Genomic DNA, 26,419 nt, shown 5'->3' with positions numbered 1-26,419 from the left:
TAATATTACAATATTCAGAGTTGTTTAAAAACTTAAAACTTTGTTCACATAGAACATAATATCATAAAGTCTTTTCCAATCTCTATTTTTTCTCCTAAGAATGTCTAGTGAATAACTTTCTCAAGATATCATAAAAAAATTATTTAAGAAGAAGTAATGTTTTTGAAAAACAAACAAAAGTTTGTTGGAACCAAATATTATTTTGATTAAGCCAATCCATGTTTTTAAAGAAAAGTAAACAATCTTGACATATAAATCAATAAAGGGAAGAAAAAAAGGAAACTAGAAATACATAATACATACATTATTTTTTTTTTCTTTCAAATGTACAAGCATTATTTATGCTTGCAGAAGCTTTCAACTGCTTCATTTTCTATTTTATTTGCTGTAACCTATTATTTATCACAGAATAAAAATATATTTCAAACTATACTAAGTCCAGTTACCACTCTCCTAATTCCACCAAATGGAATAGAAAAACTTACAGGAGCAGAAAAGGTACATTAAAAAGGAGATAATCCTCATGATAAAATCCTAAAAATTTGAAAGAAAAAAAGGACTAATGTTATTTCACCGGTAGCTTCTGTAATTTGGGCTATACATACAGCTCTCAGCAAATTTCACCAAATCTTTTGGTTGAGGAAGGCGAGTGGCTAAGCCTGAACAATTTGTTAGATAAATTTATTAAATAATCTAAAATTCGAGAAGGAAAACCATTAAGGTTTAAATATGATTCGTCATCCAAATCCAAAATATGATAATTTTCTCTTTTGGTCGTTATTTATGGATTTGGATATGCTGCACTCACAAATTCCATGCAATCTAGTGGTCACTGATGTGCTGACTCTACGAATGCGTGAATTTGTTATTGCAGCAAATCCAAATCTGTTGTCTCATAGGTTGTCTGACCAGCAGAAATAATTGTAAAGAGAAATGTCGATGCATTTTAAGAAATGAAGTGACAAGACGAGTAAAAAAAATGGGGGGCCAAAAGCAAAAATTACCACAGTTTAAGGACTAAAAACATATTTAGCCAAACATAAAAAAAATGAAATTTTTAACCAAAACGAAAACTAACGCTCACCAAGCTCATAAGCCTTAGTTGCCACTTTGGCGGCAATGTGTGCCGAAATCTTTCTGATGTTAGTGAAAGGCGGGTATATGAGTCCCCTGTCATAATGCTCTTGAGTAACCTGTGAAGCCAAAGCTTCAGCTGTTCCATTGAATGGAAATTTAAGTCAGAGCTCAGAGGTAGTTATATGTCAATCAAGCATCATTATTGAAGTGAATGTTTGAATCTCTGAAGCACTTACAAGCTGCCAGAAGCAAGCCATCGTGCATTCGGATTGTACCAGACATTATTAAACCGAGACCAAATCCAGGAAAAATGTATGCGTTATTGGCCTGATTAACAAAAAAAATTAAATTAGAATTCATTTGATACGGATTTTTTTTCTTCTGACATTTATAAACTTTCCATTGAGTTCAGACCTGGCCAGGTACAAACACTTTTCCTTCATATTCAACTGGGGAAAATGGACTACCGCTAGCAAAAATGGCATGTCCCTGACAGAAACACAAACGGACAATGAATAAAAAACGAATGAGAAGAGTCATTCTTCGTTATCATCCATATGAAGTGATAAGGAAGCCGAAATTTTCAACATAAAGCTACTAGCCGTGTTTTCACATTACCTGAGTCCACGTATAAGCTTCTTCTGCAGTACATTCTGACTGAGATGTTGGGTTGGAAAGAGCAAGAATAATAGGTTTCTGCGAGCATTACCATATGGCACATGGATTCAGATAACATAAGCATCAAATTGCATATTGGGATGATGAATAGGTTGACAAAGTACCTTATTTAAAGAGGCCATCGCTTCAACAACATCCTGAGTAAAAGTTCTCCCTTGCCCTGATGTTCCAATCAACACTGTTGGCTTAATTTGCTGAAAAAGAAAACATTGAAATGTGAAAAATTTGAAACTTCTTTTCTCTCCGAGTGTGTGTGCTTGTGTGTGAGTGGACGAATAGGAGACAGAGATTGTACTTTAACAGCATCTACAAGTTTCTCAACAGGTTCGTGTTCATGAGCCCATGGCTTCTTGAAATGTTGAAGTGATTCTTTGCGAGAACTCACAATCAAACCCTGCAGAGATAGAAGAATTATAAGAGTAATCTAGACAGAAAATGAGAATTTAGTTTCTACATGTACGAGCTAAGTTGGATTATTTACTACCTTTGAGTCCACCAACCAAATGTTCTTGCTCACTTCATCCAGCGGGGAATTTGTCTGCACAGTAGTTTTCCGAATAAATATACACCGTTCATGAAATGCTCACATCATTAATCCCTATACATCACTCTGAAAGATAACAGAAAAAGGTACCCGTTTTGATATTTCGAGTGCAATGAGTTCCGCTATTCCAGTGCCTGCCTGCCAAAACAAACAATACAAGTCATTGATAAGGACATAGACAATTTACTAGTTTGTTGTTAGGGAACAATTCAAAGTGATATCATAATGTTCAATACTAAAAATTTCTGATTTATTCCTTGTTGTAAAACTATTAAACTCTCGAATGTAGGGGATATGATACTCAAATTGTAAGGACTTGCCTCTCCAGCACCAAGGAACAAGAACCGGTGGTCGCCCAAGCTTCCTCCAACCAAATTTAGAGCTGAAACTATTCCTGCAAGGACCACTGCTGCAGTTCCCTGAAACAAAGTCCATAGCATATAAGAGATAAATATTGGTCACAATAGTAACTAAATTCATATTTTAAGACATGAATTCCTTACCTGAATATCATCATTAAAAACAAGATGCGTTGACCTATATCTTTCAAGTAGATCAAAAGCATTGTGGTTTGCAAAGTCTTCAAACTAAATAAAAGGGTAAAACTGATTCAGAAAACGGAAAACATGAAAACTAGTGTTTCATTTGTGAGCTAATAAACTAATAAATGATGTCTTTGCACACTTCTTAGTACCTGGATGAGGACTTTTTCTCCGTAATTTTGCTTGCATGCCGTCATGAATTCTTCGAGAAGTTCAGCATATTCCTGGAATCAAAGAGTTTAAACAAATTGAGTATTCTTTAGTTTAAAATGAGCTGGATGCCAAGAAATAAAAAGGATGTCCAGGAAAAAAAACAAAAAAAGAGAACCTTCCCAGTTGCTCGTCTATGTTTAAGCCCTATGTATAATTCTTCATTCAACAACTTCTCATTATTTGTACCGACATCAATGGTAATAGGCAAGCACTGAAACATATAATATCAGGGTTGTGCTAAGAAATTAAAGCCACATCAAATAAATTAGGGAAAGAAGTATTGAAATTAGGACCAGTCTAAACTAACTTACATAACTTGCATAAATAAACCTAACTTAGAAGTAAGAACACTATAAACACTATTTCAACAGTCTATAAAATATGAATTGAAAAGTGTTTTTACTTTTCTTTACATATAATCATAATTCACAACAACAATTACTGCAAATTGTATTTCTATGTCCATTGTCAAAAACCCATTTATTTTACAAGGGATTAGGCCATATAACATAAGAGCAACTATACGAATATCTCAAACAACTTCCTTATTTTTCATTTTCTTGTCATTATTTTGGGTCAGTTTGGACCGACTTGTTTTAGCTTATCTACTGGTATAAGCACTTGTGAGACTATTCGAAAGAACTTATGAAAACAACTTAAGACATGCCCGTAAGCTATTTTCATTTTATTTCCATAATCTTAGTAGGATCGCTTATGAAAACAGCTTATAACTTATATGAGAAAAATTTGACTTTTTTTAATCTTTTGTTTACAAAATAGCTTATAAATAAGCAATTGCATGATAAGCGCTTAATTAATTGTTTATTTAAACAGGGCCAAATTATCTTATTTGGGGGTGGACGCAATACTTGCGGATATGTTAGGGGACAAAATCTGCAGCATAAATTTCAATACTTTTTCAAAATAAAGTAAGAAATCATAAATCCGCAACTCAAGTTTGTGACAGACATGGTAGGCCAAAAACACTTACCGAAGAAGGACGAACTCCACCAAGTGCTGTATATAGAGAAAGTTTTCCTATTGGAATTCCCATCCCCTGAAAATACAACATGCATTATTACCAAAGGAGATATTACAGTGTCAGATCATATGAATATAATGATCATAATATTTGCAATCAAATATAAGAGAAATTACTTGACAACCAAGATCCCCAAGTCCCAAGATCCGCTCTCCGTCAGTTACAACAATGACTTGAATGTTCTTCTCAGGCCAATTCCTAAGTACTTCAAGAATCCTTCCTCTTTATACCTCAGCCAAGAGAAATCGAACAATTATTTTGCGATGAATAATAGACACGGTATATAAAAATTCAATCATAAGTGCATATCAAAAATTAAAAGAGGATAAAGGAACAATTGAAATGAAACTTACTTCTCTTTCAAGCTTATATAAAGTCCCTGAGGATGCATGAAGATGGACCCATATTTCTGGCAAGCTTCACCAACAGTCGGAGTATAAACAACCGGGAGTAACTCCTCAACATGATCAATAAGAAGCTTGTAAAACAGCCCTTCATTTCTCTCCTACAACAATATAACAAAATGGAAAACATTACATTCCAATCTCAATGTTTGCAAATCAATTGGGGCGAACGTTCATTAATATCCGACATTATTTAATAACTATCCTATAAAGCTAGGGATTTTTCACAAGGCTACCTGAAGATCCATCATTGCCATGTACTTCTGCAATGGAACTTGATACTGTCTTATGTTTTGGATCATTTTCTTTACCTATAAAAATGAAGAAAGATTTTTCATTGATCGTGGACTCATTCATGGTCATACACAATCCAACAACATGGAAACATTTTTCATATAAACGATAGAAAAAGATTACTATGAGAATTTAATACAATGAGATGATGAACCTGAATTTCTTGAGAAATAACTGTTGGGGGAAGAAGACCACGCAAGTAGTGTGCATCCCTCTCTTTCTCGGTGAAGGCCAGTCCTTTATTGAAATGTGGATCTCTCAACAAAGTATATCCACTAAAAAAACCAAACAATTCATCACAAAAAGAAATTACACAAAAATTGAATCATCACTTTAGTCTTTTGGAATGAGACAATTCGTTCCATGAAATTAACAAAATTTTAAAATAATCTACTCGAAACGAAATTAATAATCTCGAAAAGACTAATATGATCAACCACTACGAAACACTCACATAGACACTAGAGACGTAACTGGCACGTAGACACTTGAAATTTCTTCAATGTGAAGTATAGGGTTTCATAGGCCAATGATTTTCATTTTTCAGTTTCATGAATCATTTTTGAATTGAAATTTCGTTAATTACACAAACGAAAGAGAAAGCTACAATTTGAGGACTAATTAGTGATTCACTTTAAAGAGAAAGCTACGTTACAATATGAATATGATGATTATGATTACAAATTACAAGTCACATAACACACCTAGCAACAGTAACACTCCAAGGAGTAACAAACTGATCCTCAGTGGCTCTATCCTCACCATAAACATCCCGAACACCGCCGGCAATGGTGGGATTATCATCAATGTCAGCCACCGTGGAACTAGAAACATTACTTGTCTCCATGCAATGCTGATGGGTCTGTGATCACCTGATCTCCTGGTAGGAATTGAACAATGCAACCTCAAAAAACCAAAATGCTTTCTCTGGTTACTACAAGAAGACCACTCACCTATGCATTCATTGCACTTTGATCAAATTTACCACAAAAATGGAAATATGTGTTAAAACATTTTTTTTTTTGTTATTACCATGAAAGTGGATGTGTTTTAGGAGATCATGATTGTGAGACAAATGTATGAAGCAGAGAGAGTTGCGGTTGTCTACAAGAAATGATGATCAGAGGGAGAGTCTTTAGGAGAAGCTTTTCACTTTCCCATTTTATGTTTTCCTCTCTTTTGATTTTATTTATTATTTATTTTCTCTCTCTTGATCTTTTCTCTAAAATTTAAGACACAAAATAAAAAACGGGGGAAAGGAGATGATCTAAATCTCATTTCTTAATATATTTTGGTTGTATCATAAGTTGTTTTAAAAAAATAGTTGTTCAAATAACGAGTTTTATATTTAAAAGATAAATATTTAAGCTTTTAAGATATTGATTACACAATTTTTGAAAATATATTTTTATATTTAATTTTTTAAAATTTGTTGCAAATGTGATGCTATTTAACGCAAAAAAAATAAAATAAAAAACTCTCTTCTCTCTTAAGAGAAGCTTGAATTACATTTCTTATGGTAAGTGTAGATTTTAACATAAAAGAAGAGAGAAATGTAATCCAAACTTCTCTTAGACGAGAGAGTGTAATTTTTTCTGATATATGTTGCATGAGAGAGAAGAGAAGTGTATATTTTAACATAAGAGAGAGGATGTTTTAATTTAAGCATCTCTCGGTAGAGTGGAATCTAATTTACTCAAAGTGAATTCCATGTGCTACATTATCGATTAAACGGTTTGTTTATATTATTATTATTTTGGTGAAAAAATTAGGGTGAAGGGTTGGTGCCTCCAATTCAAGGTAGAGAAGACCTTAGGATTTAAAGAGCACTTACAACCCTTCAATGATATTAGTGAGACTTAAATCCAAGATATTTAAACATTTTCGAGTCTAACATCTATCTTTTTACTACTCGACCAAACATTTAATTTTTGTTGAAAGGAAACATTTGAAGTTATTTAATGATTAGTCTTGCTAACGAGTGTCCTAAGGGCACTCTTTAAGGATAGTCAATTAAGAAACTATTTATTGAAAAAACATCATATTTCAATTTCTGATGCATTAAATGCGTAAGTTTCCATAAAAACTTACCATCTAAAGTTCTTAAAAAGTGTCCTTAGGGCATTCATTAGCATTTTCTTTAAGGATTAATATAAAAAAATATAAGACTTTTTTTAGATTACCATGATATTAGCACCAAATTTCTAATAATGACTAATTTCTTTTGGAAAATATGTGGGCTACAAGGTGCGTTCTCCCCTTTTAATCGGATTTTTTCATATGTAAAGAGTCTGAAGTCGAATCTCTGATCATATTATTCTTAAGGGACTAAGAAGAGGTCTACAATGAAATAATATTATAAAATTGGTTTAGATCTGGAACGTTTGCAATGAATATTTTATCTTATTTTAAAGGTTCAGTTCTGCATAGACAAAATATTAACAAATTTACATATACAATATTCACACAAGGTCGTCGCGAAATACAAAACAAAAGGGTATTGTTTATTTCAAATTGTCTGCTACATATGAATTATTGTATAAAATATTAAATTAAATTAAAGTCAAACATGAAATTATTGAATGAATTTCGTGCTACAAAATTTGTTTGCAATGGATATTACAGAAAATGTTAACAAATGTTTTTAGGTATTGTTTAATGAGTCAAAAGAAATAACTTTTGTATAGAAGATTATGTGTTTGTGACTTAGACAAATGTTTGACCGGTATTTCTAAGACAATTTTTTTATATGGATTCTTTAAACAAAATCCTTAAGACACTTATTAACAGGACCCTATAAATATTATAGTTTGTTGTTAACAATTTTTTTACACAAATGACTACTATAGCAAGTTAGCATTTTTGTTTTCCTCCAATGGCTTCAAGCAATCTCACACATCTCATGAGAGACCAATCAAGGGATGGACAAGAAGCATGCCAACAAGACAAGGTAAACCATGAATTTAAGCAGTTAATCCTCTCACTTCCTAGAGTAAAAGGGTGGGGGGCATCCCAAATTTTTTATTTTTTTCAAGGTTTTTGGTGTCCATCAAATTTAATCCAACCTATAAACTCTTTTCAAAATCATTTTCAAGCCAAAGACAATGATATTGTTGTTGCTAGCTTACCAAAATCCGGCACAACTTGGTTGAAAGCACTCACATTTGCCATTGTTAATCGTCATCATTTCTCTTCCTTAGAAGATCATCCATTACTTAAATTCAATTCACATGAACTAGTGCCTTTCTTTGAATACAATGTTTATGGTGGTAGTGATAGCCAGAGTTTTCAAATTAACCTATCAAACATGAATGAACCAAGGCTTTTTGGACTCATGTTCCATTCTTTTCACTAGCCAAGTCAATTAAAGAGTCCAATTGTAAAATAATTTATATATGTAGAAATCCTTTTGACACTTTTGTGTCTGCTTGGTTTTATGCTAATAAAATAAGGTCAAATCAATCTTTACCAACTTTAAGCATAGATGAAATTTTTGAAAGTTATTGTGATGGGATAAGTCCATTTGGTTCATTTTGGGATCATAAGTTGGGTTACTTGAAGGAAAGCATGGCTAGATCACACAAAGTTCTATTCTTGAAATATGAAGATGTTAAAGAGAATGCAATTTTTCAAGTCAATAGAATTGCAAATTTTTTGGGCTACCCTTTTACTAGAGAAGAGGAGAGTAATAAGAGATAGAAAACATAATAGATTTATGTGGCTTTGAAAAGATGAAGGAATTGGAGGTAAATAAATCTGGATCTGTTGGACTAAACTTTGAGAACAAGTTCTTCTTTAGAAAGGCAGAAGTAGGAGATTGGATAAATTATCTTTCTCCTTGAATGGAAGAAAAACTATCCAAAATCATAGAAGAAAAGTTAAGTGGACCTATCAACAACATAAAGCGATCCTTTCACACTATTGTCAAATGGTCAGTGGATGTTTTATTACTACATGTAAGAAACATGCATGGCACAAATGTTTTTTCTTCTCTTGTGCTGAATAAAGAGGTACTACATGTTTAGTACACCATATGTGGTTGTCTCAATTGTTATGTGAGTGTATGTTTCAAAGGTTGATTAATGTTTTCTTTTGAGTTATTTGTTTTAGAGGCTCTTTTGAGTTATTATGTAAAATAAATTATTTACTTCTTATTGCAAAATTATGAGTCCGACCTCATCATTACCATTGAGGATACCTAAAGCCGTGTATATACTTCCTTCTTTAAGTTCCAAAATTTCTGATAAAAAATACCATTAGGTTTCATGTTTTTTATGTCTTGATTGATTTTTTCCTCTGGAAACTCCATCCCTAATAAATTCTTCAAATTATCAATGATTCTCCCTTGAACAACTTGAGTAGACTCCTTAGTATTATTTGGATTACTTGAAGTGAAGATGTCTTGAAAATGTCTGATCAGTATGTTCCTAATTTCCACAACATTAGTAGCAACACCATTAGCATCATTGTGAATCTTAATTTTACTTTTATTATGTCTTTGCATGACTTTGATGAGTATTTTTAACACCATTTTTAAGCCAAGATGATTTTGCTCTTTGACTCCATCAGTTTCGTGATCCAAAATATTATCCATACGGGTTTTGAAATCTTCGGCTCTATCAATTACCTCTTCAGTTTGGATTTTAGTGTGAAGATTACTAAGTTGCTTTGAGTCTTTCTGATTTTACTTGGGATGTTACCAAAAGTCCTGAGACCCCAATTGTGAAGAGTATCCATGCAGAATTAAGCTTTGAACTTGACAGAACCATAGTGCTTGTTGATAGAGTCATTAAGTACCTTTATACAATTCTCATTCTATTCCTTAGCTAAATTTGTTCAAATCTTTTAGGTCTCTTGTTGTAGATTGGACTATAAGTATGGTGATCAATGTCCAAGAGGATCGACATATGGTCAGAGGCGTATATATTAAGATGAAAGACTTTAGCTAAGGGGAACTGTGTTTGAGTGGAAATTAGGATTACACCAGCAGCTCACCATTGTTGGAGATTAGGATTATTACTGTAATTTAAATTCAAATCAATGTAGTTTGAGTTTACACCTTGGATGTTAATCGGAATATGTCACTGATCCATCAGCAAGCCAACCACCAGTACTGGAGTTATTCAGAGTATCACAACAGACAACTCTAAGTTTATCAAGCCTATCAATGTTTCTAAGGTTACACGTTTTGGACTCCAGCCTTTTGGTTTCCATATGGAATGTGACACGACGAGTTTCTTGGCGTGTATTTGTGATTATGTTTATGTGATATTGCTCCGGTTGAGATGTTTGAGCAAAGGGAATTAAGTATATAATCTTAGAATGTGATTCAAATCACATATGAGTGAGAAAACCAAGTTTAGCCACAAATTTTGTGATGTCTCAATGTGCGAGGACATCTGATCTCCGTGCAAGTTAGGTTGATAAATTCAACAATTCAAATATGTTTTGTCTCGCCTAGTGACGCTGAAGGATACATCTCGCCAGTGCGAAAAACAAGTCTAAAGTAAGTGAGAAACACATAAATTAATTGATATTTATGTATACAATATTTTTAAACTGATTATAATCTAGTATTTTACACCAACAACAAAATCACAACATGTCAGACATCAAAATATTGTATAACTGCTTTTTCAATTTTTTATTTTAAAAATGTATATCATGTTGTGGCAAATTGAAGAATAAGTGTATAATAACTTTACCTCGATTGTACATACCCTTTAATCTAAAAATATCTTAAGGCAAAAGAATAAGTTTTTTATTTATGATAATAAACATTTATACAAGAAAGTAGCAAACCAAACTAAGAAAGTAGCATGATCAATTTACACTTAATCAACACAATCCTCTAGTAACAAAATTATCGGTAGTCATCTATGAGTAATATGAAATATGTTGCATAAATCACTAAGTTATATACATACACAAGTCACATGGACTGTAATGTAACCATTTTGCAGCAACATAGCTTAATTTTTCCACCAATGTAGATAGCTAGGAAGGTAATTATTCATTTATCTTGATTGGAAGTTCAGTGCCTTGATGCAGAAGGCAAATATAAAGGCAAAGAAGCAAGTGAAACCAACCAAAACTCCTGCAACTGGACCCATGAAATCAGGTTTGAAACCATAATGGTGTTCAATATATCCTTTGACAGTGAAGTTTTGAGTAGCTCCGAGCACATTGATGGGATCATCTATATCGTGATATTGAGACACAATCAATCCATACACTGTCCATGCTACTGGACAGATCCAATAATACCATACCCACCATCCTGGAATTTTCTGAAAATGCCAAAATTGGTAAATAAAATGTCAGTAAAACATTATAGGATTTTATATCGTGTTGGTATCTAGACTTTAGTCCTTTTTATTGGTATGGCATCAAATCTGCTGATGTGGAATTAACTAGATGAATTTATAGTATACGTGTTTTATGCAGTGTCGGTAAAAAAACCTACTAATGCAGTGAAATTGAATGATTGTGATTTTTTTCAAGTATTGTGCAAGGTTTATTCGTACGCTAATGTGTTGTAATATACTATAAAATAACCAAACTAGAATGGTACTCACAGGTCTTGGGATAAAGAAACCAGAGAAGAGGTTGAAGAGTCCATAGAACGCTGCTGCAAAGATTGACGCAACTTGATGGTTTGGTGTGATGGAAACAGTCATCATTCCATAGTAAGTGAAGTACAAGAAGGAGAAGAAGCTGACGAAGACGAACCAAAAGAACTTTTCTAACTTCCATTCAAAACTCACCATAGCATACACTATGAGTGAGTAATAACATGCTTGAAATAGCACAAATGGTACTTCAATGAGAACCTGTAATTGAAAATTCAGGAACATATAAGGTAATATTCACAAGGCAATGGAAATGATAGAAAGTAACTTGCACCAGAAGTTATCTATATATCAGCCTCTTACCTGTGCTAAGGCATAAGGCAAAGGAGCATACATTCCAGCAGCTCTTTCTCTATAGAACACTGTTCTTTCAATGGCTACAACTGGTTGAACTGTTTGACAATTGTTAATTCCCACAAAAATAACTGCAGCATACATTGCTCCTATAACCAGTGTCAGATCGGTTGAGCTCTCCCTAAACAAAGATAATAAGAAAGAAATTAGCTTAAATCAATAAGTAATAATTTTTGAAATTTACTTAAGTTGATTTTAATTCAAATGAAGAAGTTCTCACTTGTTTTCGCCAACTTTCCAAAATACTGTCCCTATCATGAGAGCACAAGCCAAGGAGAAAAAATATCTGACTAGATTGTAATCTGGACTCCTCCAATATGTCAACCACTGCTTCCAAAGACAAGATGTGAATTGTCCAAATGTTGATTGAGAGTACTTCGTAGCGAAAAACAAATCACTACTTCCTGGTGGTGGTGTACTTAACTCCTTTACAAGAGCTTTGCTTCTCCTGCTCAATAAGCATATGTGTTAGCAAAAACAAAGTAACAAACTCGAGGACGGAGTCCAAATCCCCTCGGAGGCAGTTGTATAATGATCATTAATGTCACTTTAATTAATGGCATTGTATGTTTGCTTACTGAAACAAAGCTGATGACTTGTAGTATTCAGCAAAATCCATTCCAAGACGGACTTCAGCGGCTACGGAGCTAACTTCTAGCATCCATGTTGCAGGATTGTACATTTCCTTGATTTTTGGGACACCAGGAATTTCCTGTTAAAAAAAAAGAGTTAACCTGAAACTTGATATTATACATAAACTTGAACCACATCTTAAAGCACGTGATAAAAAAAAAATATAATCAATCAGTTTTAATACCTCAAAGTATTCAATAATCTTGTGTGAATTCCGACCTAAAGGTCCTCCATAGATAAGTTGCCCTCCTCTTTTCATCAATATGAGCTGGCACAAAAGGAGTTTGTTAGAACAGGAACCCTGATTAAAAATAAAAAAGATCGAAAAAAAGCGAAGGACACACGAGATTTGATCGCGAAGTTCGGCCAATTCTGCCTACGTTTTCGACTGTATAGTGCCTACATTACTTCTCTATTATTCAAGGTTAGGTTTTACAGATTACAACTTGTGGTTAACCAGTGCTTAAATTCCAAAGAAAACGGGATATACAAAGAGAAACACATGAGAAGATGGTTTATATAGGTAGGGTAGTATACCTCATCAAAGGCTTCAAAGATATCAATGCTAGGTTGATGAATTGTGCACACAACTGTTCTTCCAGTATCAACAGTGTTTCTTACAGTCCTCATAACAATAGCAGCTGCTCTTGCATCTAGACCAGAAGTTGGCTCATCCATGAATATGATTGAAGGATTAGCAACAAGCTCGACCGCAATTGTCAGCCTCTTTCTTTGTTCAGTTGACAACCCTGTGACTCCTGGTAGCCCCACAATAGCATCCTTGAGACTTTGCAGCTCTACCAAATCCATCACTTGCTCCACAAATTGCTGAAAACATCAATCAATTCAAAAGTTTTATTTTTTCACCCTTCTATGTATGAAAAATGCTTAATTCTTATCATACGTCAATGTAAAACTAGTTTACACAAAAGTATTAAAAGATATAGTTCTGAAGACTTACAATCTTTTCCTCATTACCAACTTCTTTAGGCAACCGAAGGAAAGCAGAGTACATCAAAGATTCTCTGATAGTAACTTGAGGTGAATGAATATCAGTTTGTTCACAATAACCAGAAACTCTTGCAAAGGTTTCTTGGTTCTTAGGGTATCCAGAGATTCTAACATCTCCTTCAATGTAGCCACCAGTCTTTCTTCCTGCTAAAACATCCATTAAAGTTGTCTTCCCGGCACCACTAACTCCCATTAGTGCAGTAAGAACTCCAGGCCTAAAGGAACCGGTTACTTCCCTTAGCAATTGTAACCTATCTTCTGTCACTCCCTGCTCTTTCATTTCCTGTCAAAAATTTATATCGATGTTAGAATCGCCTTCATAAGTACCTCTCGAATCATTGATCATGTTAATTATAAAGTTGTAATAGTATCCTTACTGCAGGCATGTCCACAAAGTAATTAACACTCTCAAAGGACATTGCAAGTGGTTGGAAAGGTAGAATCATTCCTCTTCTTGGTGCATTTCCAGTGTCTGCATCAGCATTTCTTAATCCGTTTGGATTTTGGCTACTCATTCTTTGCATTGCCACTTCCCCTAAAGTGATTCATGCATAAGACAAGAACATCAATAAATCAACAAGGACATACATTTATCTAAACCATCAATAAATTTAATATGTTTGCGTTGATGAAGTGCATGCTCGGTGGTAAGAGCTTTGCCTTGCAACTTCAAGGACAAAGTTCAAATTTTCTCAAGAGAGGTTGTAAAATCAACAATGGTCATTACTAACACTTACTTGAATTGTTTCCATCAGCTTTGGATAGTGATCGAAGCATTGATTCTCGGTTGGAAGGCGGCCTCACGAGTCTTGGTTCGTTTACATCTCCTTCACCCTCCAATTCAGTTGCATCTTCCTCAGATATAATTGCTTGTTTGTTTCCAAAAGCTAGTACACAAAATAAAAAGTTTTATTAAGACAGAAAGTGAAAGAAGAAACTCACCAGAAAGAAAGAAAGAAAATAAAAAGATTGATGAGAATGCGAGGTCTTACGACTTAGGTACATAAGTGTAAGGGTGAAGAGAACATTGTAAAAAACAATTAAAACAGCAAGAGCTCCAGCACCAATCCAATACCAATTTTCATTAGCATAAACATCAAAGTTCTTCAATACAGCCAGACCCAATGTGGTAGTTTTATCTCCAGAAGTCTGCAATAGAATACAAGTTTAAGTCAAAAATTAACTCATAAGTAAATGATTAACATTGGAATTGATTCTTATAATATGTAAAATATTTGACTTTAGTCCTTCCAATACCGACTACATACATAAGGATTAAGGACTAAAATATGTTTAAATTTTTTTCTTAATTAAAAGCTTATGCTGATATTTACTTACATTTGGATGCATCCATCTTGGAGCATACATTTCATTCACAACCAAGGCATGGTAAGCATAGGTCAATGGTGAAACCCAATTAGCCCAAACCCACCAGTCAGGAATTGAACCTGGAAACAAATAAATAATCATCCAATGTGAACACATTTTTTGAACAAATAATAATGTAACTTTAGAATTTAGATTTAGAGTCACTTTTCAAATGCTTTTTTACTTAGATTATCAATACTCACGTTTAGGAAGGATGAAACCACCAAGTAGAAAAACAACAAGAAGCATGAGTGCTCCACCAGTATTTGCAATAATCATTGTCCTACATGTTCCAGCAATGAACCTAAACATCCCAGCTGCCATTTGTTGGATAAGGAACACCAACAAAAATTGCTTAAAGAACCTGCTGGCTTCGGGAGCGAATCCAATGGTGTAGTAGGTAACAACCATCCAAGCAAGAGACTCAAACATAGAAATCGGAAGACGCAACAGAAAATTTGGAACTGTGTAAGTCCAAGCAGGATGGAAAAGGTGATCTCTTTGTTTATAAAACACAGGAAGCCTTTGAATTGTTAGTGCAAGTTCAGCAAAACCATTGAACATGTTCATAATCATAGCGAACAAAATCGCACCAACGTAAAGTGCAGCATCATCTTCAGTATCTCTTTTCATTTCAGTCCTTAAAAACACAGTTGCTGCGATGATAGCAATGATGCAAATTTGAGCTGTCTTGAAAATGTAGACAAAGGAGTTTCTTTTGATAAGTAGCCATTCTTTGTCCCAACATGCTTTAAAAATGTCCCCTGTTGGAACTGAGTTTTTGCTGTAAACAAGAGCTGCTTTGTGTGCACTTGACTTGTCAAATGGAACAGATAATTCTTGTTCAAGACGTACTCCAACATGGAATCTTTTGAATTTGTTTGCAAACTCTGACACAGAAACATATCTGTATGGTCTGTTTTTGTCTGCCCAATATTGTTCTTGGTCCTTTCTTGATGTAACCTGTTCAAAATTTACAAATCATATTTGAGTTTCCCCTTCTTTTTTTTTTGCCTTCAAAATAACATCATCAACTTATAAATCAAAGATTGTATTTCATTTACAATATAGTTTGCATTTCATTAATGATAGAAATTTTAAGACGCATTTTCATCATAGTCATACGGTAGGTGATACGGATTCGAGTAGTCCGCTACTCTCAAAAAATTCAATAGTGGGGATGTAGATAGTCGGTACGCGACTTATGTAGAGAATAATAGAAAAGTGGACCTTGGAAATTAGAAAAGTGAAAATAAGAAATTAAAGTAGAAATTATTTTCAAAATAATACATACCTTAGTTTTTAATTTTTTTTTAATTAGTAGTTTGTCAAAAAGAAAAATTACTAATTAGCATGTGTCATGTTATGTGTGGTAGGGTGCCTTAATGCCAATGCAATGATTGGTATCTGTGAGGAAAAATATCACTATTTTTCTATAAAAAGTCAAACAAATGGTTTTATACTTGTTGATATGCATTGGACTTAACAAAAAAAGAGACAAAACCTAACCAGTATTATGGTCCCATGAACCCAAATTAGAAAATGACAGACATTATTTATGCATTGTTTAATAATAAGGTGTGCGAGGGTGCACAACTAAGAAGCACGGACACTCCTCTGATTAGGTGTGTTTCGGTGTCGGATACATGTTATATTCGACACCGACACTTATAATTAACTAAAAATATGTGATTTTTTTCTTCAAATTATTAGCAGTGTCAGAGTAACCGTATCCGAATCGTGTCGAGTGTCTGTGTTCGTATTTGTGCTTCATAAGTGTACAATTAATAAGAAGGTAGATGTTATGATAATCATACCTCTTGCAAGAAATCAGCGGTTCCCTTTCTTTCAGGGCAACGGAACCCACAAGATTCAAAGAATTCAACAATGTGTTCACGTGGACCTTGGTACACAACTTGACCCTCAGATATAAGAATAATGTCATCAAAAAGATCGAATGTCTCAGGAGCTGGTTGAAGAAGTGACATTAAGATTGTTCCTTCAGTTAGGTGCACAATTTGTTGCAAACATTTCACAATTTGAAATGTTGTTGAACTATCAAGACCAGTTGATATTTCATCCATGAATAGTGTTTTTGTAGGACCAACAATCATTTCACCTGTTTTAGAAATCAAATTGTAACAATTAATTTCAGTTATGCATTTTACTAGTTGCTTTGTCATAGTTACCTACAAAATTTCACATATTTAATGCATTTTAGGTATAAGTTGAGTTTCTCAAAAGTAACACGATTTTGTAAAAGTTATCGAAGGTAGTTTCAACAAAACTATGATGGCTTAGGCAAATTTATGATCATTACTACTAACTCGCATTCAATTGAATATATTATGTGAAAATAATGTATAATATAAAGAAGGTATTATAGAATTTGTATTGTTTTGGAATTTAATAACTATGAATTAATATTAATAGAAAAATGTATACATATATTATATTTATCACAATGTTACTATATTATATTATTTTTAAAAAATCTAATCAATGATTTGATTTAGATTACTTTAAATTTTTTACATGTTATCTTTGCATATTTATTAAAGTCATTTTACTTAAAGCAAGTTATTTTTCAAAAAGCAAATAAGAAAAGGGGAACTCTTTGACAATTTATTGGAGGAAGAAGGTGGCAGGTGATGAAGAAGGACGAATTCCAATTCCAAAAAGATTGAGTTTAGTGGACTAAATTACATGGGGCCCATGTGGCCAGATTTTCAAAATCTTTAGAAAAATGTAAATATATATTTTATATCATGATTGAGTAAAAGGGTGTCTTGTCTACAACTTGCAGCCACGTCCAAATATGTTTATCAATTTAATTCAAACATGTATGCAAGTGTCAAGTTTGAAAAATATTGCAGCAGAAAAATATGAATATGACTTTAGGTGGAAATGTTCAACCAAATAACATGTTCTAGATAATTTGAATAGAGGAGGAGAAAATTATTTTGACTTTTTAGTCCTAACCTGTGGTCACACGTTTCTTTTGACCTCCAGATACACCTCTATTCATTTCATCACCAACTATAGTGTCCTTACAAATATCAAGCCCTAATATCTGTTTCATAAAACACAAGAAATTAATTAACAATGTGATTTGTTGGAACATAATCAATCAAACCGTTAAACACAGTAATTAACAATAATTGTGTTTCTTGTAGATGAACTTAAATTTCCATATAGAACAATTGATCCACAAGTGGGACCTACTTTAACCATAATATCTTCAAAGAAGTCACAATGTAGGGTAGGTGAGTGGAAATTTTATGAAAGGTAATAAACTTTTCTCTCGGTGGCTAAGTATAATAAGGTAAAGCTTGGTGGCTGGTGGGAGTAGTTAAAAAGTCTAATTTTATAGGAAAAGTCATAAATAGTAATTTTTGTTTTATTCCCACTCATTTTAATGTGAAAAAGAAATGTTGGGAGAAAAACAAAAATATACTTACTTTGAGAGTATAGTCTGTAATGAGACTGCTTTCTGTTCCTTTCACTGCAGTAGCCTACAATAATTGAGATAATTAATAAGTATTTACTCTCTTCAATAATAATAATAAAATTCAAAAAATAATGAAAATACCTTCATGAACAGGTCAAGTTCTGCTTCTGGAAATATACCAGCTTCCTTTTCCCTTCTAGCAAGCTCACTTAGTAGATCTTTAGTAACATTATTTAAAAATCAAAATAAATTATTTATAGAAAAAATAATTAAAAAAGAAAAATGGATTTTATTTTAGTCTTGAGAGAGGTTGATTTTAATTACCATATCTAGTTCCAACTCCTTGGCATCTAGCTGAAAAATCTAAGGTTTCTTTTACAGTCATTTCTCCAACATGAACATCATTTTGACTAATATATGCTGAAGTCTTTCTTGGTACAAACTCATTAAGTCTATGTCCATTGTATGTAATATCTCCTTGTACCTGTTTAATAAAAAATAAATTAAGTATATTATCAATCATGTATACAATTCAACTCTTTTCATGTTTTCGTCATCATAATTATTATATTATTCCTTAAATTGGCATTAATTATTATATAAAGTTCAAATTAGTAATTAACTAAAATTAAGGGGTTGGAATGTACCCTCAATTCAGAGTCCAATTTTCCAGCCAATGCCAGCAATAGGGTCGTTTTCCCTGAAGAAGGGGGACCTAACAATAGGGCCATCCTGTACATAACCAAAAAGATTATTATAAAATCAAAAACTATATAATAAATTCACCTAGTATAGCCTATAAAAACTTTGGGAATAAATTACAATGCATTATTAAAGTAAAATTATTTTACTCCGACAATCAATATAACAAACAATTACATAATTTTAATGTGACAAATTGAAGAGTTGTGATTGAATATCAGTGTAAGATTCCTTAATCTAAAAAACTTAAGGTAAATATTGTTCCAATCAAACTATGAACAAAAGCCTGATTATATTACCTTGATGGTTTAACAATGCCAGAAGCATTTTTAAGAATTGTGAGTTTTGTTCTCTTAGTTGTATTAAATCCAAACAGGCCAATAAGTGATTCAAGAATGTTTAGTGCAGTATTTGGTAAAGTTGGCAAAGCTCTGCTGCCAACAAAGGAATCAGCTTCAACAGTCAAATTCTTAAACCTCACTTCTACTGTTGGAAGTCTTATTCCAACCCTGCAAAATTAAATTGGATAATAATAATTATTAGTGAATATATTTTGAACAGTATTGTCACGTTTTTAAAGAAAAATGTTTAGACACTTTTGTAAGTAACATTACTTTCAACATTGAGTCATTTAATAGCATTAATACATACTCCATGCCCCTTTGTTAAGGAAAGTTCACTATCTATTATGTTTGGCGAAGCTAAGTCTAAAATTTAACCTTTGATTATCGAAGGAATAGAAAAGTATAGCCTATAAAATTCTGCTAATTTGTAATAATAGAAGAAAAAAAAATCTGCTAATTTAATTGATGTAATATATGTAATAAATATCCATACGTAGGATGTGTGGGACAAGTGATGGCCCATGTTATGTATGGTCCCCCCCCTCTATTGCTATTTGCAAACATGTTTTGTCTTCAAATGGCAGAGTCAAATGGATATAATAATGGGAGGATAAAATTATTGAAAACCAAAAAATCTTGCATAATTTCAAATCAATTTTTGCACATAGATACCTACAAGGCTACAACCTTAGATTGTAAGGTAATGTAATAAAATACTAATTTTTGTTGAGAAATTTCAACAAACTAAAAATGTTCCAAACTGGAATTATAGGAGAAAGCAAGGGCATCTAAAGGGATGAATTTTGTAGACTTTATAATAGATTGAGGCTAAAAAGCTTATTTATCATTGTTTGGTGCAAGTTAATATCAAAAGTCTTTTCAATTGTGTTTTTCAAAAGTGAATAATCTTAGTGAAATGATTTTGATGCAAACCCCATATAGTTACTTAAATATGAGTCGTCTGATCTCTATTCAACAACTAAGATCAACAGATAACATGATCTACTCAAATTATTGGTGTCCAAGGAACAAACAACCCATATGTAAAATGAAATTTATGAAACTCACTTGTCAATTCTGTTTCTGAATTTCCTAAGGTACTTTTCATTATCTTCTTCAGCAACCTTGAAAATTTTGTCAATAATTTGTTGTCTTTCATTCATATCCAATTTGGTAACATCAACTTCCTTGTGTTGCTGCCTGTTTCCTGGCTGAGGTTGATCACCCTCAGTAAAAGTTTGCATAATACTTGTTCTTAACCTATCATAGGTTGGTAGTTTCTCAATTGCAGCCCATTTAAGAGCTTCTTCATCTTCATCAACTTGAGAAGTTCTTCTTGAATATCTTCCACTAGCAAACACTTCTTCCATTTTCCAACTTGACCTACTCAAGCTTCTACTTATACTTCTACTTAAATTACTATCCATTTTTGCTTCTCCTTGTTCTGAAAAAACAAATAAGTGAATTGAAACCAAATTAGGAGAAAATTAAAACATGAGGTGAACAAATTAACTATATGGTAGTTTTTAATTGCTTCTAATATCACATAAGCTTGAAGAAAACCAAAAGTTTCATTTATTTTGATTTCTTATCTACCAAACAAAGAACATAACTTCGCTGGTACGATCCACTGAGATGCAACCCTTATCACTTCGATTCGTTCAAACAAACAAAAATGGAGATGAAAAAAGTGTATATACTTACATGAATATACTTGATTATTTTCTGGGTCTATCAAAACATAAATAGCACAAAGAAAAACCAATCAAAAAGGGGAAGATTGGTTTCAAAGTACACTTCTTCCCCTCTTGTTTACTTTTTTGACTTTTTGTTCTTTATATCTCAACTCATCCAAGAGTTTTTGAACTATATGGAACTGGCCCTGAGCTGAGTCTTAAGTTGAAGCAATGAATGGTTTTGTTGTAAGATATGAAAATATGTTATCAAGATTAATATTTATATGTACTATATATAAGAGTGTGACAAAGTAGTTTGTGCTGGAAGAATTGTCGTACATGATTATTTTAATTTTCCAATTAGATAATTTTGCAAAACCCCTTTATTTTATAATTAATAATGAAACTAATAATAAAGAATATTTTCCTTCCCGTTGAATGCAACTTGAGTCTGTAGAAACATAAAAGTCCATTCAAACATGACCGCTAGGTTTTGCAGCCTTCTCACCAGCTTCCTTCAAACACCCAGTTTTGAAAAATACCAATCATATGTATATGTAATAGACACAACAGTTCTTCATTGTATCAAAATTCTAAAATAATTCTTGATAGTGCTCTTTGTTAGTCAAAATAGTTTATAACGTTAAAATAATCTTTCAATCCACACAATAACTCTTTTCATATAGAGACTGAAATGACAATAAGCAAGTACATATAAAAAGTGATATAATAATAAATAAATATATTGAAGGACTAATAAAGCAATATTAACAAAGTATTTTAATGTCAATGACTATTTTGATTAATAAAATTGACAATCAGAGACTATTTTGATATTTTGAGGGACTATTGTGGCTACTCATTACTTAATGAGGAACCAAAATGATTATTACCCCTTAAAATTTTCTTGGTCATTTTTTTATGAACAAAATATCTTGGTTTGCTACAGCCATGATCAATCCTTATCCTGCCATGTGAAGTTCATTTGGGATGCGGCATTCTCTTCATTGTATTATAATTTGATATTTAACTTGGTATTAAAAAATGTTATTTTAATTTCCAACTAGAGAAAATATCCCAACTATTAGAAAGAAAAAAAAAATGGAAAAATAATAGCCAGGGAACTATTTGGTTAGTATTCATCTTCATCATCATCATTCGATATTATCATTATTTATTATAATTTAAAATAGAGTACCTTGTCATGAAGAAAAAAAATGAAGGTAAGACTTTTAATAGTTTTGTCATACTTTTTTTTTGTTGAATAAATATAGTTTTGTCCTGTTTGATATTTTTTTGGCAGATGGAAAATGTCTCGATCTTTTAGACCAATTCATTTGCAAAATAAATAACGGAACATAACATAAATTCAGTAACTTGTATGAATGAATCATCTTTGTCACACTTTCAATTTTTGTTATGCTTGGATTTGGTCAATTAGTCTGCATTTGTGATTAATGGTACTCACCAAGAGCCAGAGAAAATTGACATGTAAACTGTATTTAAGAGAAAATATTCATCTAGATGTTTAGAGCATGACCAAGTAATATCCACCATAGACCCAAGTGATAATTGGTGAAAGAGGAAGAAAAAACCGTCATTATAGTACTATGTAATAAGGAGAATAAAAAATCCTTAAAAAAATAATAATAAGGAGAAGAAAAAGTCCATTTTGGCAACTTTCCCCACTCTTATCTTGCACCTACATCACTATTTTACCAACTTGTATATATGGATTTGCTAAAGTTGCTCCTTCACACGATTTTTTATCTCCACCTTCCATTCTGAAAATAACGGTCGAGATCATTTTGAATTGATTTTAGTATTGTATAACATAGATTGTTTGATCTCACAGTAACGATCATGATAAAAAAAGATCGGGGGTAACTACGTTATTGTTTCACTGTAGCCAAGGCCGTCCCTGTGAAACTGGAGGTCCGGCTCTCTTAGTAAAATTAGGTCTCTAAAAAAAATTTAAAAGAGGAAAAAAACTATAATTATAATGTTTGGCTTTTTTATATTTTTTTTTTAGAGAATAATTATATTGATTGTTGTTAGAACTTTACGATTTTATACGACAAGTATATGCCAAAAATTACGAGTGTTCTAAAAAAAAAGAAAAAAATAAATTAGGCCCAAAAAGATCTTATCATTCTAGAAAAAATAAAATTTTAAAACATATGAAGAACTGCCATTAATGAGAGTTGAACCAATGGCACCTTTAATAACAACACCAAGAAATACCACTGGGGCCATTATCCATTATGTTAGTATTTGTAATGCTACCTGTATATATTATAGATTTAGTGCATTGTACATTAAAAAAAAATATTTTGGACCCCCAAAATTGGGGAGGTCCAACTCAATAGAGCTGTTTGCACCTCCCCATAGACGGCCCTGACTGTAGCATATCAATGGTCATGTCTAAGTATGTCATGAATACAATTTTTTTAATTTATAAATTTCAACCATTCAATTTATTCGAAATCTTTATATCTTATATCTTGGCCATGTCTACGTTATTGCCTTACGGATACCCTCTTTATGATTGTATGTGAAGATCCTTGGGGTACAATGCTATTGTGTTATTCTAGGATTTAAACACTCACTCGTGGCTCAAAATATGTCTACATCTCTCGGATCATTTGATTTTTGCGGCAGGTATTTGGTGTATTTGGAAAGTGTGGAACACAGTGTGCCTTGATAATGAGCAGGGTAGCGATCATCAATTGTGGCACAATGTTGGGAGCTATCTTAGATGTCTCTCGACTCCCTTGGGTGGAGGACTTGTCTCTCGCACGTAGCAACGTTGAACTTCTTGGCACCCCTCCTGAATGCAGACTACAATTCCTAATGTTGATGGGAGCAGTTTCAGAAACCTGGTTTTTCAGGCTTTGGTGGTGTTCTTCGCAATCCAGACGATACTTGGTTTTCTGGATTTTCAAGATTTATTGGAATTTCAAATAACTTGCATTTGAAACTTTTTTGTGATCATGGTTTGAAGTTGACGCGGGAGAGAGGACACTGAAATGTGATTTGTTACTCTGATTCCCAGCATGCTATAAATTTAATTCAAGTCCCTCTCAATACTTCACATGTTTATTCAACCATCATTAGAAATGTTAAGGATCTCCTTAATCTCCCATGGAATGTGTAGCTGAACCACACTCTTCGAGAGGTAAACAAGTGTGCAGATTGCTTAGCTAAGCCTAGTGCTATTCATGATTCTTCTTGGTGCAGCTTGGTGAACCTCATCTTATGCTTGGAAGATTTACTTATTGTTGATGCTTCTAGAGTGCAGTTCTTAAGGTTATAACCTAGTTTCTTTTTCTTCCTGCAACTAGTAATAAAAGATAAATAGTAACAAAAGATTAATCGAAAGCAAAAGTAAAATACAATGGCGCACAACCTTTGCTAACACGGTTCGGTCAATGGGTCTACCTCTGCGACTATAGAGCAGTTATAGTCTTGTTTGTATTATTATGATGAATTAAGGTTTCAGTGTTGCATGCAATATATATAGTAATACAATTATGATTCAGTTTACAATAATATCCCTAAACCGTACTTCCTCCTCCCTTCTTCAGTGTCTTATATTTTGAGCTATACTTTAACGCGTGTGTGTCTATGTATATGTTGGGTTACCATAATATTTGTATGAAGTTTATGTCGCCTTAGCAGCGACTTATCTCCATTTAAGAACCTGTGGAGCACACAAGATGGATTCTCCAATTTCCATCGAATTTTTTTCATATGCAAAAGTTAAGAATTGAACTCATGACTATCTGCTTATGGGTCCAAGTTCCTTTCATTTGGATCAATCAATTGTTGGTAAAATTATCTTTATATTTTAAAATGTCTTATTTATACTAATTAAAAAGATTAATTTCATTCTTATCCACCAAACCAAGCTACAATAATACAAATTTTGTGAAGTTTGTCTCATTTACTTTGTGAAAATATTATTATTATTATTATTATTACTATGATCATCATCATCATCATCTAAAATACATCTGAGTTGAGGAGTGTCTTAATGACTTGTGTCGGGAGTCTAGTGGGGCAATCGTTTTTTATTCAAGGTCGGAGTTAGTTTGTAACTCGGATCCTTTTAGGCTTTTGTGATGTCTCCTCCGATAGACTGGAACTTGAGTGGTGGTAGAAGCTAAACGTTTGAAGCAAAATCATTATCGAGTGCTTAATTTAACACTATTGGTGGTGTTGGTTCTTTGAGGATGTTGTTGGGGCTTTCAGCATGTTTGATGGTGTTGGAGGTTTTTCTTTGGGTTTTTTTTGGTGTTTTTATCTTTTCTTTTTGGTGTAGTGTGTGTGTGTGTGTATATATATATATTATATTATATTTTTCCATTAAAAAAAAATGTGTTCGTTTTAACTGATTAATAAAAAATGCAGGGCACATTAAACGAACTATTATAATTGAGTGAAGATTTTTTTTTTGAAGGAATTATAATTGAGTGAAGATGAAACGCTAGATAGAGAATATGCATTTAAAGAAATAATGAAAACTATTCTTTTGACATTTTATTGTTTCAAAATAACATAAATTTTAGAAAATAAAAAAAATATTTTTACATAGTAAAAAAGATTTAAGGGTTCATTTACTATTGATGTTTCCTATTTTTATTTTATTTTTACTAAGATGTTTCCTAGCTATTTTCATTTTCACTTCAACTAATAATTAATATAGGAGAATAAAAATCTAATATATTTCTTACCGTTTTCTTTTACAATTTTTTTTAGAACAAATCTATAATTTTCAAAAGTAATAAAATGTCAAAACATTATTTTAATCGTTTTTGAAAATGCATTCTTTCGAGCTTTATGAACATGTCTATCACAATCGTTACTATATGAGTCTTCCATCTCATGAGTAAATAGTCAATTTCTCCTCTAAAATTGTAGGTTTTGTTAATTACCCTCTTGAAATTAACAAAACTTGAATTACCCCCCTGAAATTGCATAACGTTAATCAATTTACCCCCTCCGTCAAATTTTTCTGTTAACTGTTTACGGTTATGATCAAATACCCCCCTGAAATTTTGCACTTATGTGCAAAACGCCCCCTAAATTTGAAAATTTATATTTATTTTTTATCCTTGACTCAAAAGATATTAAAGGCAAACAATTAATAATTATTGATCATATAAATCTTTATGGAATGTATGTTTATGCAGCTATTGGTCATATAAATCTTTATGGAAGGTATGTTACTCTCATGTGTTTTAAATATATATATATATATATATATATATATATATATATATATATTGTTATACCCTGTTTTTGGACCTAAAAATACTGGGCCCAATTTCATTTTAAACTTTGTCAATTATCAAATTTCAACTGCACAGTTCAAATTGTCTCTGCCTCGCAGTATTTTCAATCACAATTTTACCTATGTTTTTCTTGCATAAAACCTTTCGAAATGTCTTT

General features: G+C 32.5%; 2 protein-coding genes and 1 pseudogene across 2 annotated transcripts; 1 reads left to right on the top strand and 2 right to left on the bottom strand.

Annotated features, from left to right (window-relative positions):
* Positions 1-489: 489 nt before the first annotated feature.
* Positions 490-5,914, bottom strand: LOC11419897 (NADP-dependent malic enzyme 4, chloroplastic). The gene is made up of 19 exons (XM_003626990.4): positions 5,499-5,914; positions 4,949-5,069; positions 4,737-4,811; positions 4,450-4,601; positions 4,213-4,318; positions 4,046-4,111; positions 3,170-3,265; positions 2,994-3,065; positions 2,803-2,886; positions 2,620-2,718; positions 2,390-2,437; positions 2,240-2,293; positions 2,051-2,149; positions 1,860-1,949; positions 1,696-1,773; positions 1,492-1,566; positions 1,314-1,404; positions 1,085-1,213; positions 490-659 (listed from the first exon to the last, which is right to left on the bottom strand). Exons 1-19 carry the CDS (start codon positions 5,639-5,641, stop codon positions 571-573), a joined length of 1,767 nt encoding a protein of 588 aa, XP_003627038.2. The 5' UTR covers positions 5,642-5,914; the 3' UTR covers positions 490-570.
* A 1,723-nt stretch (positions 5,915-7,637) lies between these two features.
* Positions 7,638-9,015, top strand: LOC11424325 (cytosolic sulfotransferase 15-like; annotated as a pseudogene).
* A 1,518-nt stretch (positions 9,016-10,533) lies between these two features.
* Positions 10,534-21,235, bottom strand: LOC11434035 (ABC transporter G family member 36). Its single transcript, XM_003626986.4, has 22 exons — positions 20,994-21,235; positions 20,358-20,733; positions 19,245-19,454; positions 18,891-18,975; positions 18,568-18,727; positions 18,385-18,461; positions 18,254-18,307; positions 17,775-17,865; positions 16,610-16,911; positions 14,996-15,755; positions 14,763-14,872; positions 14,417-14,573; positions 14,162-14,311; positions 13,802-13,959; positions 13,375-13,707; positions 12,951-13,241; positions 12,598-12,681; positions 12,359-12,492; positions 12,001-12,228; positions 11,730-11,901; positions 11,373-11,627; positions 10,534-11,084 (listed from the first exon to the last, which is right to left on the bottom strand). Exons 2-22 carry the CDS (start codon positions 20,714-20,716, stop codon positions 10,812-10,814), a joined length of 4,443 nt encoding a protein of 1,480 aa, XP_003627034.2. The 5' UTR covers positions 20,717-20,733; positions 20,994-21,235; the 3' UTR covers positions 10,534-10,811.
* Positions 21,236-26,419: the final 5,184 nt, after the last annotated feature.

This window comes from Medicago truncatula, chromosome 8, assembly GCF_003473485.1.
Source record: "Medicago truncatula cultivar Jemalong A17 chromosome 8, MtrunA17r5.0-ANR, whole genome shotgun sequence".
In the NCBI taxonomy this organism is placed as follows: domain Eukaryota; kingdom Viridiplantae; phylum Streptophyta; class Magnoliopsida; order Fabales; family Fabaceae; genus Medicago; species Medicago truncatula.
This window is presented reverse-complemented; position numbering and strand designations above follow the sequence as displayed.

Bases quoted from the DNA above. Each gene is read 5' to 3' on its own strand.
- LOC11434035 (XM_003626986.4), bottom strand. From the start codon at position 20,716: ATGGATAGTAATTTAAGTAGAAGTATAAGTAGAAGCTTGAGTAGGTCA. The intron at 18,728-18,890 runs GTACATTCCAAC...TTTATTAAACAG, and splicing joins AATTGGACTCTGAATTGAGG to GTACAAGGAGATATTACATA. The intron at 12,682-12,950 runs GTATACTACCCT...CTTTTGTGCCAG, and splicing joins TCTTTGAAGCCTTTGATGAG to CTCATATTGATGAAAAGAGG.
- LOC11419897 (XM_003626990.4), bottom strand. From the start codon at position 5,641: ATGGAGACAAGTAATGTTTCTAGTTCCACGGTGGCTGACATTGATGAT. The intron at 2,150-2,239 runs GTAGTAAATAAT...CTATCTCTGCAG, and splicing joins TTTGGTTGGTGGACTCAAAG to GGTTTGATTGTGAGTTCTCG. The intron at 1,405-1,491 runs GTCTGAACTCAA...TTTGTTAATCAG, and splicing joins AAGTGTTTGTACCTGGCCAG to GCCAATAACGCATACATTTT.